Source organism: Microchirus variegatus, assembly GCF_963457635.1.
Source record: "Microchirus variegatus genome assembly, chromosome: 9".
In the NCBI taxonomy this organism is placed as follows: domain Eukaryota; kingdom Metazoa; phylum Chordata; class Actinopteri; order Pleuronectiformes; family Soleidae; genus Microchirus; species Microchirus variegatus.
In genome coordinates, this window is record NC_139810.1 from 26,525 (window position 1) to 44,154 (window position 17,630).

Below are 17,630 nucleotides of genomic sequence, written 5' to 3' on the forward strand. Positions count from 1 at the left end.
AAGCCATGAGGTCAGACACTGACCCGCGCTCTACAGCGCCCCCTAAGGTGAAACCAAAATTGATATTTTAGCTCAGGACAAACATAAAAACACGCGACACTGTACGAGACACATCAAAGGCAAACGATTAGCGTAATCCAAAGAGGCGTGGCCACGGCAGCCATCGGAATTCCTGCGAATTTCGACCATTCGCCACGAAACAGGAAGTGTCAGTTTAACCAGAGATTGACCGATCGCCTCCAAACATTTAAGGAGGTTAACATAAGTTTTTTTTTTTTTTTTTTTTTAAACCACAAAATGGTTGACGTGTTTTCTTTAAAAGACCAGAAACTCCAGCGGTGGTGAAAACACCGCGATGGCGTCCAAACCTGGATGTGACACAATCTATTGTTCAGGTTCATCCTGGGACTCGTAAACATCCTGGGACGGACGAGAGGATTTTACTGAGCTCAGAGCGAAACTGTCTGGTGACCAGAGTGTAGATGAGAGGATCTACGGCCGCCTGCATACAGGTCAGGACCAGAGCTGATGTTTCCAGCTGCAGCAGGAACTGAGGGGAAAACACACACACACACACACACACACACACACACACACACACACACACACACACACACACACACACACACACACACACACACACACACACACACACACACACACACACACACACACACACACACACACACACACACACACACACACACACACACACACACACACACACACACACACACACACACACACACACACACACACACACACACACACACACACACACACACACACACACACACACACACTTCAGTGAATAATAGTAAAACAAATCTATTTGTTGTTGTTTTACTAAAGCAAATGGGTTAGGGTATTTTCAAAAATCAGTTCATTTAAATAAAAACACTCAAATAAACATGAATATTAATGTTGACCTTGAAGATGTTGATGAATGAATGAAGGTCAGTTCATGATGTTTAGATTTTTGAACCGAATCATTGAACAGTTTGTCGTACTCACTCTGTCCGTTTCCCGCCGCGCGCTGACGCTCAGCAGCAGAACGACCACCAGGGGGAGCCAGAAGAGCGTGAACGCCACGATGATGTAACCGAACCTCAGCGCCATTTTCCCCTCCAGGTGCTTCTTCCCTCGCTCCCTGGCCCCGGGCGTCATGAGACAAACGGCCCCCACGATCTCTGAAGGTCTCTGCACCGCACACCCTCCTCTTCCTCCTCTTCCTCCTCTTCCTCCTCTTCCTCCTCCTCCCTCGGCCAGCAGCAGGACGGCGTGCGGCGGCAGCGTGCAGCCGGTCCTGTAACAGGCCGACGGCAGAGATTTGAAGCGCGTCCGTGCGACGGACGGCGGCGCGTTCATCCACGCACACACGTGCTGCGACACCGTGGACCTCAGGCGGACGCCGTGGTTGATGACCTTCTTGCGATGTTTCCTGACGATGGCGAAGATCCTGACGTAGTGAACCACGATGAGGCTGATGCACAGCATCCACACCGGCACCAGCACGAACGCCCCGAACGGATCGGCCTGAAGCGGCGTCTGGGACTCGGGGACGACGTGAGAACGACAGAGTAAGTAGAGCAGAGCGTGGTCCGATAAGGTCAGAGAGGTCACGGCCAGAACCAGACCACAGACCCAGATGGACAGGATCCAGACCTGGACCCGGGCTCTGCGCCTCTCCGTCTGGAAAGGGAAGGCGATGGCCTGGAAACGCTCCACGCTGATGCTGACCAGCGTCAGCAGCTGGACGCAGCTGCACAGAGCGAAGGTGAACTGCTGCACGCTGCACAGAAGAACCGGCATGGACTCGCGGGGCGGACTCTCCGTCCTGCTGTAGCGCAGCAGCGAGAAGAGCAGCAGAGGAGCGTCCACGGCGCACTTCAGCAGGTCACTGGACGCCAAACTGACCAGCAGGGCGTTGTTGGACGTCTGCAGGCTCTTGGTCCTGAAGACCACCCAGCAGACCCACAGGTTCCCGGGGAAACCCAGAACCAGAGTCAGGCTCAGGACCACGCTGTTGAAGAAGAGGAAGAAGGTGTCGGCGAAGGCGGAGCCTCCATCAGAGCTGGTCTGGTTCCACAGATCCATCATCTCACGTCTGAAGATCTGGATCCTCAGATCCTCTGCTCGTGTTTCTGCTGCTCAGAGTCGACGTGAAAAACACATTCACCTCCTCTTGTTTACCCATAATGCAGCGTTCACATTAGCTGAAGTGGCCTCTGGTTTAGACTCGATTCATTCGAGAGTGTTTTTCCTTTTGTCAGTCGCTCAGCTCTGATTGGACGATCAGCAGGAGGCGCTTGATTGGTCCTTAATCAAGAGCTTGTGAAGATGTCTGACCTTCAGTGACCTCAAGAGACTCTATACAGTGAATTATACACACACACACACACACACACACACACACGCTCCTCAAAGGTAAGTCTGTTTATTTTGAAGTGGTCAGAGGCAGAGACTCAGCTGCTGCCTCGTGTGGTCACTTTGTGTAAATAAACAACTAATTCAATCATTTAGTGCAAACATCTGTAATAAAGTCAGGATTATTCTGTCATCAGGGAACAGAGTTGACATAATCTGTCAGTAACTGACATAATCTGTGACTTACTGACAGATTAACTGCCGTCAAACCAGTGATTTTAACAAAACTTTAAAAAATACTTTCACCACTTTTTTCAAACAGGAAACTTAAGTTTGTCACTGTTGTGAAAATCAAAGGAAACAAGTTTTTAAATAATCACTCAAATAATCCATGATGTTTTTAATCTATAATCCATGATGTTTATAATCTATGATCCATGATGTTTATAATCTATAATCCATGATGTTTTTCACTGACAGAGTCGATCTGTGTCAAATTAAAGTCCAAACAGGAGCATGATGGAATATTCCAAGAATAATGACGGGGGATGATGGGATTAAGTGCAGATTACAGTGTGGTCAGTGCTTCATGAGTTCTTCCACGTAAACAGCGTTCATACGATACGCCGCCATCCACCTGTGGGCGGCGCTGTAGTAACTGTGATGACCTCGCTCTTCATGAGGAGACATGGACGAGTAGAAGTCGCTCCACGCTCGGTAACAAGAGCTCCAGTAATCTGAAGAGCTCCACTCTTCTTCTTCTTCTTCTTCTTCTTCTTCTTCTTCTTCTTCTTCTTCTTCTTCTCTGTCTCTCTTCTGTCTTCTTCTCTTTGTCTTCTCTGAGATCTTCACCCTCTCCTCCTCACTCCTCCTCAGCTCCTCTCTCTCCTCCTGGTTGTTGATCGTCTTTGTTCTGACGCTCGCTTCAGGTTCTCGTCTCTGAGATGAAGACGGAACCTGGATCTTTGGTCCAGACTCAGGACTCAGGGGTTTGGGACGTTGTGTTGCTGCTCTGCTCTCACCTCCAGTGTGATTTAAATCACTCATCATCTCGTCATCATCCTCCTGGTTCTCCTCCTCCGACTCAGAGCTGGATGAAGCAGAGTCTTGTGGTGGAGGAGCTGAACGTTGAACGTTGGACTTCCCACCGTTTTGCGTGACAGTTTGTGAGCCGTCGTCGTGAAGCGTGATGAACTCCGAGTGTCCGCAGTCGTCGCCGTCCACGTCTCGACCTCTGAACTCTCTGACGACCTCCACCGACCTCCCCAAACCGGACGTGATGAAGGTCTGGAAATCCTCCCGAGCTTCGTCAAAGGTCACGAACGTTGACGGGCGAGTCTTGAAGGAGCTGAGGGCGGAGATCTTTGGTAACGCGTCCTGCAGCTGTTTTCGAGTCAGTGTCGTCTGAGCAGAACTAAGAGGAGACTCAGGTTCAACATCTCCTCCTCTGTGTCCTCCTCTGTGTCCTCCTCTCCTCAGGGTCTGAGCAGACCTAACAGACTCAGACTCAGCACCTCCTCTCCTCAGGTTCTTCTCCAGCTTGGTTCCTGCTCCTGGTTCCTCAGCAGCAGCAGGAGGAGGTCGTCCCTCAGCCTTGGTCTGTTTCTTCTTCTCTGTCCTGAGTTTAGAGAAAGAAGCTGCAGTAGAAGCTTCAGAACAGACGTCCCAGTCACACGGTTCATCCATCAGCGACGGATCGACGACGGCTGAGCAAAAACAACACGGAGAGAAAATCTGTCATTTTATCATCACTGAGACGCCTCTGCTGCCTCGTGTGGTCAGTTTCTAAAACAACACAGAGAGTGGATTCAAGTCTTTAAAGACATCACAGAAACATGTTTGGAGTTTTGTTTCGTCTCACTCTGCCAACACCAAAGTCCTGAGGTCAATCTGAACAAAGGAGTTTTAAAACTGTGTGTGTGTGTGTGTGTCTGTGTGTGTGTGTCTGTGTGTGTGTGTGTGTGTGTGTGTGTGTGTGTCTCTTACACGGCAGCACACACAGATTAAGGCCACACTTGTGAGCGATGGCCATCATCTTGTTCTCCTCGTCTCCATGACAACAGTAGGTCACAGCCAAACCCTGAGTACCTGACACACAAACGGAAACACAACAACAACAACAACACAATTTAGACAACAACACAGGTCATTTATTTCAGCTTCAGTGGTTTTAAATAAAATTATGTCGTATTCTTTCTATTCTTAGTTGTTTTGAAATATTTTGTTGTTTTAATAATTAAAAATATTTGTATTTTTTAATGTAATCTTTCATTTATTAGTTATTCTTTTTAATTCTTTTCTTTGGTATTAAAGGTGTAAACGTGTTAAAAACACTCAACTCTTTCTGTTGTTGGACTATTATGGAATATAGCCCCACTCCAATATTTAGCCCCACCTCTCCAATATTTAGCCCCACCCTCCACTCTTTAGCCCCGCCTCTCCACTCTTTAGCCCCGCCTCTCCACTCTTTAGCCGCGCCTCTCCACTCTTTAGCCCCGCCTCTCCACTCTTTAGCCCCGCCTCTCCACTCTTTAGCCCCACCTCTCCAATATTAAGCCCCACCTCTCCAATATTAAGCCCCACCTCTACAATATTTAGCCACACCCTCCACTGTTTAGCCCCACCTCTCCAATATTTAGCCCCACCCTCCACTCTTTAGCCCCGCCCTCCACTCTTTAGCCCCGCCCTCCACTCTTTAGCCGCGCCTCTCCACTCTTTAGCCCCGCCTCTCCACTCTTTAGCCCCGCCTCTCCACTCTTTAGCCGCGCCTCTCCACTCTTTAGCCCCGCCTCTCCACTCTTTAGCCCCACCTCTCCACTCTTAAGCCCCACCTCTCCAATATTTAGCCCCACCTCTCCAATATTTAGCCCCACCTCTCCAATATTAAGCCCCACCTCTACAATATTTAGCCCCACCTCTCCAATATTTAGCCCCACCCTCCACTCTTTAGCCCCGCCTCTCCACTCTTTAGCCCCACAGTGATGTGGACTCACCAAATCGTCCCGCTCGTCCAATTCTGTGCATGTATGTTTCCCAGTCGTGAGGAACGTCCAGGTTTATCACCAGGTTAACTTTGTCTGCGTCGATTCCTCTGGACGTCTGAGCAGAAAGGAAGAAGGAGAAGGAGAAGGAGAAGGAGAAGAAGAAGGAGAAGAAGGAGAAGGAGAAGGAGAAGGAGAAGAAGAAGAAGGAGAAGGAGAAGGAGAAGGAGAAGGAGAAGGAGAAGGAGCATCAGCAGCAGAAACAGCAGAAACCATCAGTGTTAAAACACAAAGTCATGATAAACCCCAGCGTCAGTGTCTTTAACGATGGACACAGACGTGCAGACACAGACGTGAGGACATAGACGTGTACGTGTGGACACAGACGTGAGGACACAGACGTGAGGACACAGACGTGAGGACACAGACGTGTGGACACAGACGTGAGGACACAGACGTGTGGACACAGACGTGCGGACACAGACGTGTGGACACAGACGTGCGGACACAGACGTGAGGACACAGACGTGTACGTGAGGACACAGACGTGAGGACACAGACGTGAGGACACAGACGTGAGGACACAGACGTGTGGACACAGACGTGTGGACACAGACGTGCAGACACAGACGTGTGGACAGACATGAGGACACAGACATGAGGACACAGACGTGAGGACACAGACGTGAGGACACAGACGTGAGGACACAGACGTGAGGACACAGACGTGTACGTGAGGACACAGACGTGAGGACACAGACGTGTGGACACAGACATGAGGACACAGACGTGTGGACACAGACATGAGGACACAGACGTGCAGACACAGACGTGTGGACACAGACATGAGGACACAGACGTGAGGACACAGACGTGAGGACACAGACGTGTGGACACAGACATGAGGACACAGACGTGCAGACACAGACATGAGGACACAGACGTGTGGACACAGACGTGCAGACACAGACGTGTGGACACAGACGTGTGGACACAGACATGAGGACACAGACGTGTGGACACAGACGTGTACGTGTGGACACAGACGTGAGGACACAGACACAGACGTGTACGTGAGGACACAGACATGAGGACACAGACGTGTGGACACAGACGTGTGGACACACAGACGTGAGGACACAGACATGTGGACACAGACGTGTGGACACAGACGTGTGGACACACAGACGTGAGGACACAGACGTGTGGACACAGACGTGAGGACACACAGACGTGCGGACACACAGACGTGTGGACACAGACGTGTGGACACAGACGTGCGGACACACAGACGTGTGGACACAGACGTGTGGACACAGACGTGTGGACCTCACCAGGTCAGTGGAGATGAGGACTCTGCACTGATACTGCTTCAGTTTGGACATGGCCTCCAGTCTCTGGTCTTGACTCAATCCACCTGAGGGTGAGTTTATTATATCACATATATGATTATATGATATTTATATGATGTATTTGTACATGAGAGTATTACTCATCAATACTCACCTGAAATACAAACAGCAGGTAAACCTTTAGAGGACAAGATGTCTGCGAGGTGCTGAGCTCTGAGAGGACAACAGAGAACCACCTTCATCATCATCATCATCATCATCATCATCATCATCATCACACACACACACAGTTGTGTAGTTGTGTAGTTGTGTAGTACCTACCGTGTGTGCAGGTTAGAGAAGACCAGAGCTTGATTAAAGGGTATTTTGCTGAACAGTTCCAGCAGATGTTGAACTTTCTCCTCAAAAACTCTGTGAGGTAAAGCATGAGATTGCACCAGCTTGTAGTACTGCTTCAGGCCTGACAGGGGGCGCACAAGGACAACATGATGATGTTCAACAGACCAGGAAATGACACAAAAACAGCTGTTACCTCTGAGGCCCCAGACCAGGGTCTGAGGACCAGGTCTGAGGACCAGGTCTGAGGACCAGGTCTGAGGACCAGGTCTGAGGGACCAGGTCTGAGGGACCAGGTCTGAGGTCCAGGTCTGAGGACCAGGTCTGAGGGACCAGGTCTGAGGGACCAGGTCTGAGGTCCAGGTCTGAGGTCCAGGTCTGAGGGACCAGGTCTGAGGACCAGGTCTGAGATCCAGGTCTGAGATCCAGGTCTGAGGACCAGGTCTGAGGGACCAGGTCTGAGGTCCAGGTCTGAGGTCCAGGTCTGAGGACCAGGTCTGAGGGACCAGGTCTGAGGGACCAGGTCTGAGGTCCAGGTCTGAGGTCCAGGTCTGAGGACCAGGTCTGAGGGACCAGGTCTGAGGTCCAGGTCTGAGATCCAGGTCTGAGGTCCAGGTCTGAGGTCCAGGTCTGAGGACCAGGTCTGAGGTCCAGGTCTGAGGTCCAGGTCTGAGGACCAGGTCTGAGGGACCAGGTCTGAGGTCCAGGTCTGAGGACCAGCTCATCTCTTACCTCTGAGACCCAGGTCTTTGGGATTCAGTCTCACAAACGTCGGCTCTCTCATGTAACGAGTCAGGTGCTGAGCAAGGCATTCTGGGTAAGTGGCTGAGAGCGCCAACATCTGTTTGTTCACAGGAAGACAAGAGAAGATGGAGCTGGAGAGGAGGAGAGGAGGAGAAGAGAGGAGAGAGAGGAGGAGAGTGGAGATGAGGAGAGGAGAGGAGGAGGAGAGAGGAGAGAGGAGAGAGAGGAGGAGAGTGGAGAGGAGAGAAGAGAGGAGAGGAGAGGAGGAGGAGAGGAGAGGAGAGGAGGAGAAGAGAGGAGAGAGAGGAGGAGAGTGGAGGGGAGAGAGAGGAGGAGAGTGGAGAGGAGAGAGGAGAGGAGAGGAGGAGGAGAGAGGAGAGAGAGGAGGAGAGTGGAGAGGAGAGGAGAGAGGAGAGAGAGGAGGAGAGTGGAGAGGAGAGAGGAGAGGAGAGGAGGAGGAGAGAGGAGGAGAGTGGAGAGGAGAGAGGAGTGGAGAGGAGGAGGAGAGAGGAGAGAGAGGAGGAGAGTGGAGAGGAGAGAGGAGGAGAGAAAGGAGAGAGAGGAGGAGAGTGGAGAGAGAGGAGGAGAGTGGAGAGGAGAGAAGAGAGGAGAGGAGAGGAGGAGGAGAGGAGAGGAGAGGAGGAGAAGAGAGGAGAGAGAGGAGGAGAGTGGAGGGGAGAGAGAGGAGGAGAGTGGAGAGGAGAGAGGAGAGGAGAGGAGGAGGAGAGAGGAGAGAGAGGAGGAGAGTGGAGAGGAGAGGAGAGAGGAGAGAGAGGAGGAGAGTGGAGAGGAGAGAGGAGAGGAGAGGAGGAGGAGAGAGGAGGAGAGTGGAGAGGAGAGAGGAGTGGAGAGGAGGAGGAGAGAGGAGAGAGAGGAGGAGAGTGGAGAGGAGAGAAGAGAGGAGAGGAGAGGAGGAGGAGAGGAGAGGAGGAGAAGAGAGGAGAGAGAGGAGGAGAGTGGAGGGGAGAGAGAGGAGGAGAGTGGAGAGGAGAGAGGAGAGGAGAGGAGGAGGAGAGAGGAGAGAGAGGAGAGGAGAGGAGAGAGGAGAGAGAGGAGGAGAGTGGAGAGGAGAGAGGAGAGGAGAGGAGGAGGAGAGAGGAGGAGAGTGGAGAGGAGAGAGGAGTGGAGAGGAGGAGGAGAGAGGAGAGAGAGGAGGAGAGTGGAGAGGAGAGAGGAGGAGAGAAAGGAGAGAGAGGAGGAGAGTGGAGAGGAGAGAGGAGAGGAGAGGAGGAGGAGAGAGGAGAGAGAGGAGGAGAGTGGAGAGGAGAGAGGAGGAGAGAGAGGAGGAGAGTGGAGAGGAGAGAGGAGAGGAGAGGAGGAGGAGAGAGGAGAGAGGAGAGAGAGGAGGAGAGAGAGGAGAGGAGAGGAGGAGGAGAGAGGAGAGAGAGGAGGAGAGTGGAGAGGAGAGAGGAGGAGAGAGATGAGGAGAGTGGAGAGGAGAGGAGGAGGAGAGAGGAGAGAGAGGAGGAGAGTGGAGAGGAGAGAGGAGGAGAGAGAGGAGAGAGAGGAGGAGAGTGGAGAGGAGAGAGGAGGAGAGAGGAGGAGAGAGAGGAGAGAGGAGGAGAGAGGAGAGAGAGGAGGAGGAGAGGAGAGAGACTCATCATTGACATGTTGAAACAGTGCTGACTCATCATTAACATGTTGAAACAGTGCTGACTCATCATTAACATGTTGAAACAGTGCTGACTCATCATTAACATGTTGAAACAGTGCTGACTCATCATTAACATGTTGAAACAGTGCTGACTCATCATTAACATGTTGAAACAGTGCTGACTCATCATTAACATGTTGAAACAGTGCTGACTCATCATTAACATGGTGAAACAGTGCTGACTCATCATTAACATGTTGAAACAGTGCTGACTCATCATTGACATGTTGAAACAGTGCTGACTCATCATTAACATGTTGAAACAGTGCTGACTCATCATTAACATGTTGAAACAGTGCTGACTCATCATTAACATGTTGAAACAGTGCTGACTCATCATTAACATGTTGAAACAGTGCTGACTCAGCATATTTACTTGATCTGCTCCTGGAAACTTCCCTCCTCCAGCAGTTTGTCGGCCTCGTCCAGAACAAACAATCTGATGCTGGTCGTCGACAACATTCCTAACTCTATGAGCTGCTTAATACGACCTGAGACAAACAAACAAACAAACAAACAAATCAATGTGTTTGTGTTCATAACGGCTGTGGAAAGACTAAAATAAACAATTGATAAGACACAAGTTTTATAAAAGAAGTAAAAAGACAAAGTCAGAGGCTCTTATTTTGAAAGGCAGGTTGACAGGAAATGAGATGAGAAACAGGTTGATGTAAATCTTTGAAGCAGTTACTCCATTTTTAATCAATTATATAATTAATCATCAACTATTTAGATAAATCTATGAATCAGATTCTTATTTTTTATATTTTCTTCTTTCTTTGCTCCATAAAACACAGAAGTCATAAAAATGAATGAAATGTATCAATAAATCATGTTTAGTTGCAGCTTTAATAAGAATGAACATTAAAGTTTGGTGCTGCGATGGTTTGATTCCATTAAATATAAGTTTATAAATAATAACAACAGTAAGATGAACTTACCAGGTGAACCCACAGCGATGTGACACTTCTTCAGGTGAACTCTGTCCTGACTCACAGCTCGACCTCCGATGAACACATGACACTGAAGACCCTCCATACAGCAGCCGATCGCCATGACGACAGAGTGGATCTGCACCGCGATCTCACGAGTGGGCGCTAACACCAGAACCTGAGGTCAGAGGTCAGAGGTCAGAGGTCAACAACAACAACAACAAGCACTCAGGTTTGATTAAACACAGAGACACAGATCAGTTAAACCTCACTGCTAATAAGATTAAACTACACACACACACACACACACACACACACACACACACACAGTTAATCTCAGCTGATTATTATCCATCCCTTCATTCATTGGTCCAGATCCAGTGAAGATGTTATTTTTTTAAAGTTTAAACCACAAAAACAGAAATAAACAAACACAAAGAAGTTTCTTCCCAAACAATCTGTGCATTTTTTTTATCAAAGACAAAAACATCTGATTTGGGAACATCGTGATTTTGACGTTTGACAAACGCTGATCAACATTTTATGGACCAAACAAGTCCTGGATTAATGGAGAATATAATCATCAGATTAATGGATTAACAAAATGATTATTAGTTAAGTGAAAACATTAGTTTGTCCTTTGTGAGCTAATGTGAAAACATACTGCTCCCAAAATGGCCGCCTCTGTAGAGCTGACTTTGCTCCTGATAGAAATAATATAAACTTAAATATAAAATAAAATATTAATATAAACGTATATAGAAATATAAAAGTCTAATTCTGGGGTCAATTATTTTATCTTTCATTTCTGACAAATTTAAATAATTTCACCTAGATTTTACACAGTGTGGTGTGAACACAGAGTGTGGTGTGAACACAGTGTGGTGTGAACACAGTTTGGTGTGAACACAGAGTGTGGTGTGAACACAGTGTGGTGTGAACACAGTGTGGTGTGAACACAGTGTGTGGTGTGAACACAGCGTGGTGTGAACACAGAGTGTGGTGTGAACACAGAGTGTGGTGTGAACACAGTGTGGTGTGAACACAGTGTGTGGTGTGAACACAGAGTGTGGTGTGAACACAGTGTGGTGTGAACACAGTGTGTGTGGTGTGAACACAGCGTGTTGTGAACACAGTGTGGTGTGAACACAGCGTGTTGTGAACACAGTGTGGTGTGAACACAGCGTGGTGTGAACACAGTGTGGTGTGAACACAGCGTGGTGTGAACACAGCGTGGTGTGAACACAGTGTGTGGTGTGAACACCGCGTGGTGTGAACACAGTGTGGTGTGAACACAGCGTGGTGTGAACACAGCGTGGTGTGAACACAGCGTGGTGTGAACACAGAGTGTGGTGTGAACACAGTGTGGTGTGAACACAGTGTGTGGTGTGAACACAGTGTGTGGTGTGAACACAGCGTGGTGTGAACACAGTGTGTGGTGTGAACACAGCGTGGTGTGAACACAGCGTGTTGTGAACACAGTGTGGTGTGAACACAGCTTGGTGTGAACACAGTGTGGTGTGAACACAGCGTGGTGTGAACACAGCGTGGTGTGAACACAGTGTGTGGTGTGAACACCGCGTGTTGTGAACACAGTGTGGTGTGAACACAGCGTGGTGTGAACACAGCGTGGTGTGAACACAGAGTGGTGTGAACACAGTGTGTGGTGTGAACACAGAGTGGTGTGAACACAGTGTGGTGTGAACACAGTGTGGTGTGAACACAGTGTGGTGTGAACACAGTGTGTGGTGTGAACACAGCGTTGTGTGAACACAGCGTAGTGTGAACACAATGCGTAGTGTGAACACAGTGTGGTGTGAACACAATGTGGTGTGAACACAGAGTGGTGTGAACACAGCGTGGTGTAAACACAGTGTGTGGTGTGAACACAGAGTGGTGTGAACACAGCGTAGTGTGAACACAGCGTAGTGTGAACACAGCGTGGTGTGAACACAGAGTGGTGTGAACACAGCGTGGTGTGAACACAGAGTGGTGTGAACACAGCGTGGTGTGAACACAGCGTGATGTGAACACAGTGTGGTGTGAACACAGTGTGTGGTGTGAACACAGTGTGTGGTGTGAACACAGAGTAGTGTGAACACAGTGTGGTGTGAACACAGTGTGGTGTGAACACAGTGTGGTGTGAACACAGCGTAGTGTGAACACAGCGTGGTGTGAACACAGCGTGGTGTGAACACAGCGTGGTGTGAACACAGCGTGGTGTGAACACAGAGTGTGGTGTGAACACAGCGTGGTGTGGACACAGCGTGGTGTGAACGTCTCACCTGAGTAGCAGGATTGTCCAGGATCAGAGCGTCCAGAGCGATGGTGCTGAACACACACGTCTTTCCTGTACCAGACTTTGCCTGAACGATCAAATCTGCAACAAGAGCGACGCGTTAGCAGAAACACTTTTAAATATAATCATTTATTTGGAGCAGCAGCACTGAGGGTCCAGCAGAGGGCGCTCCTAAGGTTTCCTATCAGATATGATAAAGATAGTGTAAAGTATTGTTATTAAATATGAATCCTGTTGGTAAGTCTGTCAGTAATTGTTCTGTTGAAAATAAAAGTTACAAAAATGAAAGATATTGTAAATGTTGTAATTGTTGGAGAGAAAAAAAGAATAATACTATAAAAGAGTGTTCTAAAGTATTGTTATTGAATATGAATCCTGTTAATTGTCAGCCTGTTTTTACAGTGTGTTTCACTGAGTCAGTACACTGGAATTAAAACACTGTAAAAATACTGTAAAAACACTGGAATACACTGTGGAATACACTGTAAAACATGAATAATGTTGACCGAATCAGTACACTGGAATTAATACACTGTGTAAAACATGAACAATATTTACTGTCATTACACTGGAATTTTTACAGTGTTTTTACAGGGTTTCATTTGCTTTAATGACGGAGTAAAACATTAGTGTGTTTACAGTGTTTTACTCAATCATTACAATGTTTTACTCCGTCATTACAGTGTTTTACTCCGTCATTAAAGTGTGTTTACAGTGTTTTACTGAGTCATTAAAGTGTGTTTACAGTGTTTCATTAGCATTAATGACGGTCGTGAAACATGAATGATGTTTTACTGGGTCATTACAGTATTTTTACAGTGTTTTACTAAGTCATTACAGTGTTTTACAGTGTGTTTACAGTGTTTCATTAGCATTATTAACGGTGTTAGCATGAAGACACTGACCGAGGCCACAGCGGCCCAGCGGGATCGCCTTGAGTTGTATCGGCGACGGTTTGTTGAATCCCGCGGCGGAGAGTCCGTCCAGCACCGGGGCGGAGAGCAGCAGAGAGGCGAAGTCAATGTTGTCCGACAGAAGGACGTCTTCAGTCCGCTGACGACTGGTGATGTCGTGCGCTGCCTTCTTCATGGAGGACGCCATCTTTTCTGTGTGTGTTTACCGCCGCTGCTTCGCTTTAAAGAAGGAAGCACAGAGACAGAGCGGCGCCGCTACCGCCACCTGCTGACAGGGAGGTGCAGTAAAAATGTGTCTTTTATGGTCACAGGTGAGATTAAAGCACAATTCAAAGGCACAGAATGATTAAAAATAAAACTAATCGTTGTAAAAATACTCTTTGTAAGGGTTAGGGTGAGGAGAAGAAAGTCAGGATTCTGAGATTAAAAAATAAATTCTGACTTTAATCAGAGAAGAATAAAAAAAAAGGATTAATCTCATCTCCAAAAAAAGATTTCTGAGATTAGAGACATCATTGTGAGAATATTCTTGTATAAATCTCTTCATATTCTCAGATTATGATCTAAAACCTGTGTTTTTAATCCCTCAGCAGCAGCTGCAGTCAGTCAAAGTCTTAAGAAGCTCTCAAATTAGAATGATTGCTTCCCACAATCCGGATTTTGTCAGAATGAAATGGTCCTGGAGTCTCTTATAATCCAGAGAATGTTTCAGTGTTGGATTATTCGTCATGAGGATGGTTGTAAACCTGTCTTCTGAGGCCAGGCCTCCTCTGCTGGTGTCTGCGGGCGTTCACCTCCCTCTGGCCGCGGTCATGGGAACGTTCTCTGTGGCTGGAATATTCCTGAACGTGTTGGTGATCGTGGTGACGGTGAAACACCGTCAGCTGAGGCAGCCGCTCAGTTACGCCCTGGTGAACCTGGCTGTGTGTGACCTGGGCTGTGCTGCGTTAGGAGGCCTCCCCACCGCCGTCATCACGGCCTCAGGACGCTTCGGTCTGGGTCGAGTGTTCTGTGTGATGGAAGGTTTCACCGTCGCCTTCTTTGGTGAGAAGACGCTTTAAAGCTGCACTCGGTCATTTTTCTCTTCTGTCGCAGCTGCACTTTTTATTTGATTTTAATTTATGAATCTGATTTTTTTCCCATTTTTATCCTGCAGCTCTTCTCTTCACTTCACTTCACTTGTTTTAAAATTAAAATGAAAACTTGCCCAAACTGAACAACAGAGGACAGTATTTTTATCATAATAAAAATAATAATACTTATAATAAAACATGTGGTTATATTTACGACGTTATTAAACAAATTAAACATTTAATCATTTATTTCTAGGGTTATAATTACAATTGTCTTTGTTTAATTTTTCGATTCTATTCTATTTTATTTCTGTCTGTTTTTTTGTTTGTTTGTTTTTTAATCATTATTATAATATTTAATACAATTTATATATATATATATATATATATATATATATATATATAAATGAATTTTTTCTAAATATATATATATATCTTTTCATAATATATTTATATATTATTATATTATATTAATATATTATTGGGAACATCATAAATGTTTTTTATTGTGAACTACTATATATATAGAGCATATATATGTGTGTATATATATATACATATATATAAAATAAAATATATATATATAATATATATACATTATATTTAATTTATATTATTTTAATATATTATTGGGAACATCATAAATTTTTTTGAGAACTACAATATACAAACATATATATGTATATATATATATATGTGTATATATATGTATAGTCAAAGTACTTTGATTACTTTACTTTACTCGTCTTTTCTCACAGGAATCACGAGTCTGTGTACGATCGCCATCATTTCTGTGGAGCGTTACATCGTGGTGTGTTATCCTATGGGAGCTGTGCTGTTCCAGACCAGGTGAGACCAGGACCAGGACCAGGACTGAACCACCTGTCAATCACTGTGTGTGTGTGTGTGTGTGTGTGTGTGTGTGTGTGTGTGTGTGTGTGTGTGTGTGTGTGTGTGTGTGTGTGTGTGTGTGTTCCTCAGACACGCCGTGGCGGGTGTGGTTGTGTCCTGGCTGTGGTCGTTTGTGTGGAACACGCCTCCTCTGTTCGGCTGGGGCAGTTATGAGCAGGAGGCCATGAAAACCTCTTGCGCCCCCAACTGGTCGAGTCGTGACATCGGCAACATGTCGTACATCGTTATTTATTTCTGCTTCTGCTTCACTTTGCCCTTCACCATCATCATGGTGTCGTACTCACGACTACTGTGGACGCTCCGTCAGGTGAGCTGCTCCTGCTCCTCCTGCTCCTGCTCCTCCTCCTCTTCCTCCTCCTGCTCCTCCTCCTGCTCCTCCTCAGTTGTTGACTGTGGTCTCCTAGGTAACCAGGCTGCAGGTGTGTGAGGCGGGCAGCAGCAGCAGCAGCAGCAGCCGTGCGGAGGTGCAGGTGTGTCGTATGGTGGTGGTGATGGTGTTAGCCTTCCTGGTCACGTGGCTGCCGTACGCCTCCATGGCGTTAGCGGTCGTCGTTGACTCTAATCTGAACGTTGATCCGCTTCTCGCCACCGTACCCGTTTATCTGGCTAAGAGCAGCACCGTCTACAACCCCATCATTTACATATTCATGAACAGACAGGTAATCCCACACTAATCCTTAATCCAAAGACAGAGAGTCCAGTGTATTAACCACATGTATTTGTTTGCGTGTTTTTATTCGCAGTTTCGAGGATACGCCGTATCGGCCATCTTGTGTGGGAGGAACCCGTGGACGTCCGACCCAGAGACGCCTGAGGACGAGACGACTGTGGCCGCGATCAACAAGAGCCAGAGAGTCTCACCCCAACAATCTCCCAAAGATTAAAGTTCCACCGACACGCTGATGACACTGATGACACGCTGATGACACACTGATGATAGGCTGATGACACGCTGATGATACGCTGATGACACGCTGTTGACACGCTGATGACACGCTGTTGACACGCTGTTGACACGCTGACGACACGCTGACGACACGCTGACGACACGCTGACGACACGCTGACGACACGCTGTTGACACGCTGATGACACGCTGTTGACACGCTGTTGACACGCTGTTGACACGCTGACGACACGCTGATGACACGCTGTTGACACGCTGATGACACGCTGATGACACGCTGATGATACGCTGATGACACGCTGTTGACACGCTGATGACACGCTGTTGACACGCTGTTGACACGCTGACGACACGCTGATGACACGCTGTTGACACGCTGACGACACGCTGACGACACGCTGACGACACGCTGACGACACGCTGACGACACGCTGACGACACTGATGACACGCTGACGACACGCTGACGACGCGCTGAGGACACGCTGACGACACGCTGACGACACGCTGACGACACGCTGACGACACGCAGACGACACGCTGACGATACATGATGACACGCTGATGACACATGACGACACGCTGACGACACGCTGACGACACGCTGACGACACGCTGACGACACGCTGACGACACGCTGACGACACGCTGATGATACGCTGACGACACGCTGACGACACTGATGACACGCTGACGACACGCTGACGACACGCTGATGATATGCTGACGACACGCTGACGACACTGATGACACGCTGATGACACGCTGGCGATACATGATGACACGCTGACGATGCATGATGACACGCTGATGACACGCTGATGACACGCTGATGACACATGACGACACGCTGACGACACGCTGACGACACGCTGACGATACGCTGACGACACGCTGACGACATTGATGACACGCTGATGACACGCTGACGATACATGACACGCTGACGATACATGATGACACGCTGATGACACGCACAACTAAGTGAGGGATTTTTTTTATTTGTTTATTTATTGTCCAAAACATACATAGATTATATGCGTATAATAATAATAATAATAATAATAATAATAATAAATGCACAACAATCTGCAAAAGTAACGGCAGAACGTGAACCTTAAAGTGAACCATGCGTTCATTATTTTACACTTATTTATCATT

General features: G+C 47.7%; 3 protein-coding genes across 3 annotated transcripts; 1 reads left to right on the forward strand and 2 right to left on the reverse strand.

Annotated features, from left to right (window-relative positions):
• Positions 1-397: 397 nt before the first annotated feature.
• On the reverse strand, positions 398-2,097 carry LOC310931714 (D(3) dopamine receptor-like; the record flags this gene model as incomplete). Its single annotated transcript, XM_083894945.1, has 2 exons — positions 398-550; positions 1,015-2,097. 2 exons carry the CDS (start codon positions 2,095-2,097, stop codon positions 398-400), a joined length of 1,236 nt encoding a protein of 411 aa, XP_083751071.1.
• Positions 2,098-2,490: 393 nt separating this feature from the next.
• Positions 2,491-13,773, reverse strand: ddx20 (DEAD (Asp-Glu-Ala-Asp) box polypeptide 20). Its single transcript, XM_083894756.1, has 11 exons — positions 13,571-13,773; positions 12,652-12,746; positions 10,376-10,544; positions 9,811-9,925; positions 7,769-7,911; positions 7,022-7,160; positions 6,855-6,913; positions 6,683-6,765; positions 5,361-5,466; positions 4,354-4,455; positions 2,491-4,073 (listed from the first exon to the last, which is right to left on the reverse strand). The coding sequence occupies exons 1-11, from the start codon at positions 13,764-13,766 to the stop codon at positions 2,947-2,949; spliced, it is 2,334 nt and encodes a 777-aa protein (XP_083750882.1). The 5' UTR covers positions 13,767-13,773; the 3' UTR covers positions 2,491-2,946.
• Positions 13,774-14,307: 534 nt separating this feature from the next.
• On the forward strand, positions 14,308-16,448 carry parapinopsina (parapinopsin a; the record flags this gene model as incomplete). Its single annotated transcript, XM_083894946.1, has 5 exons — positions 14,308-14,623; positions 15,411-15,501; positions 15,634-15,871; positions 15,969-16,223; positions 16,308-16,448. 5 exons carry the CDS (start codon positions 14,308-14,310, stop codon positions 16,446-16,448), a joined length of 1,041 nt encoding a protein of 346 aa, XP_083751072.1.
• Between the last annotated feature and the right edge of the window lie 1,182 nt (positions 16,449-17,630).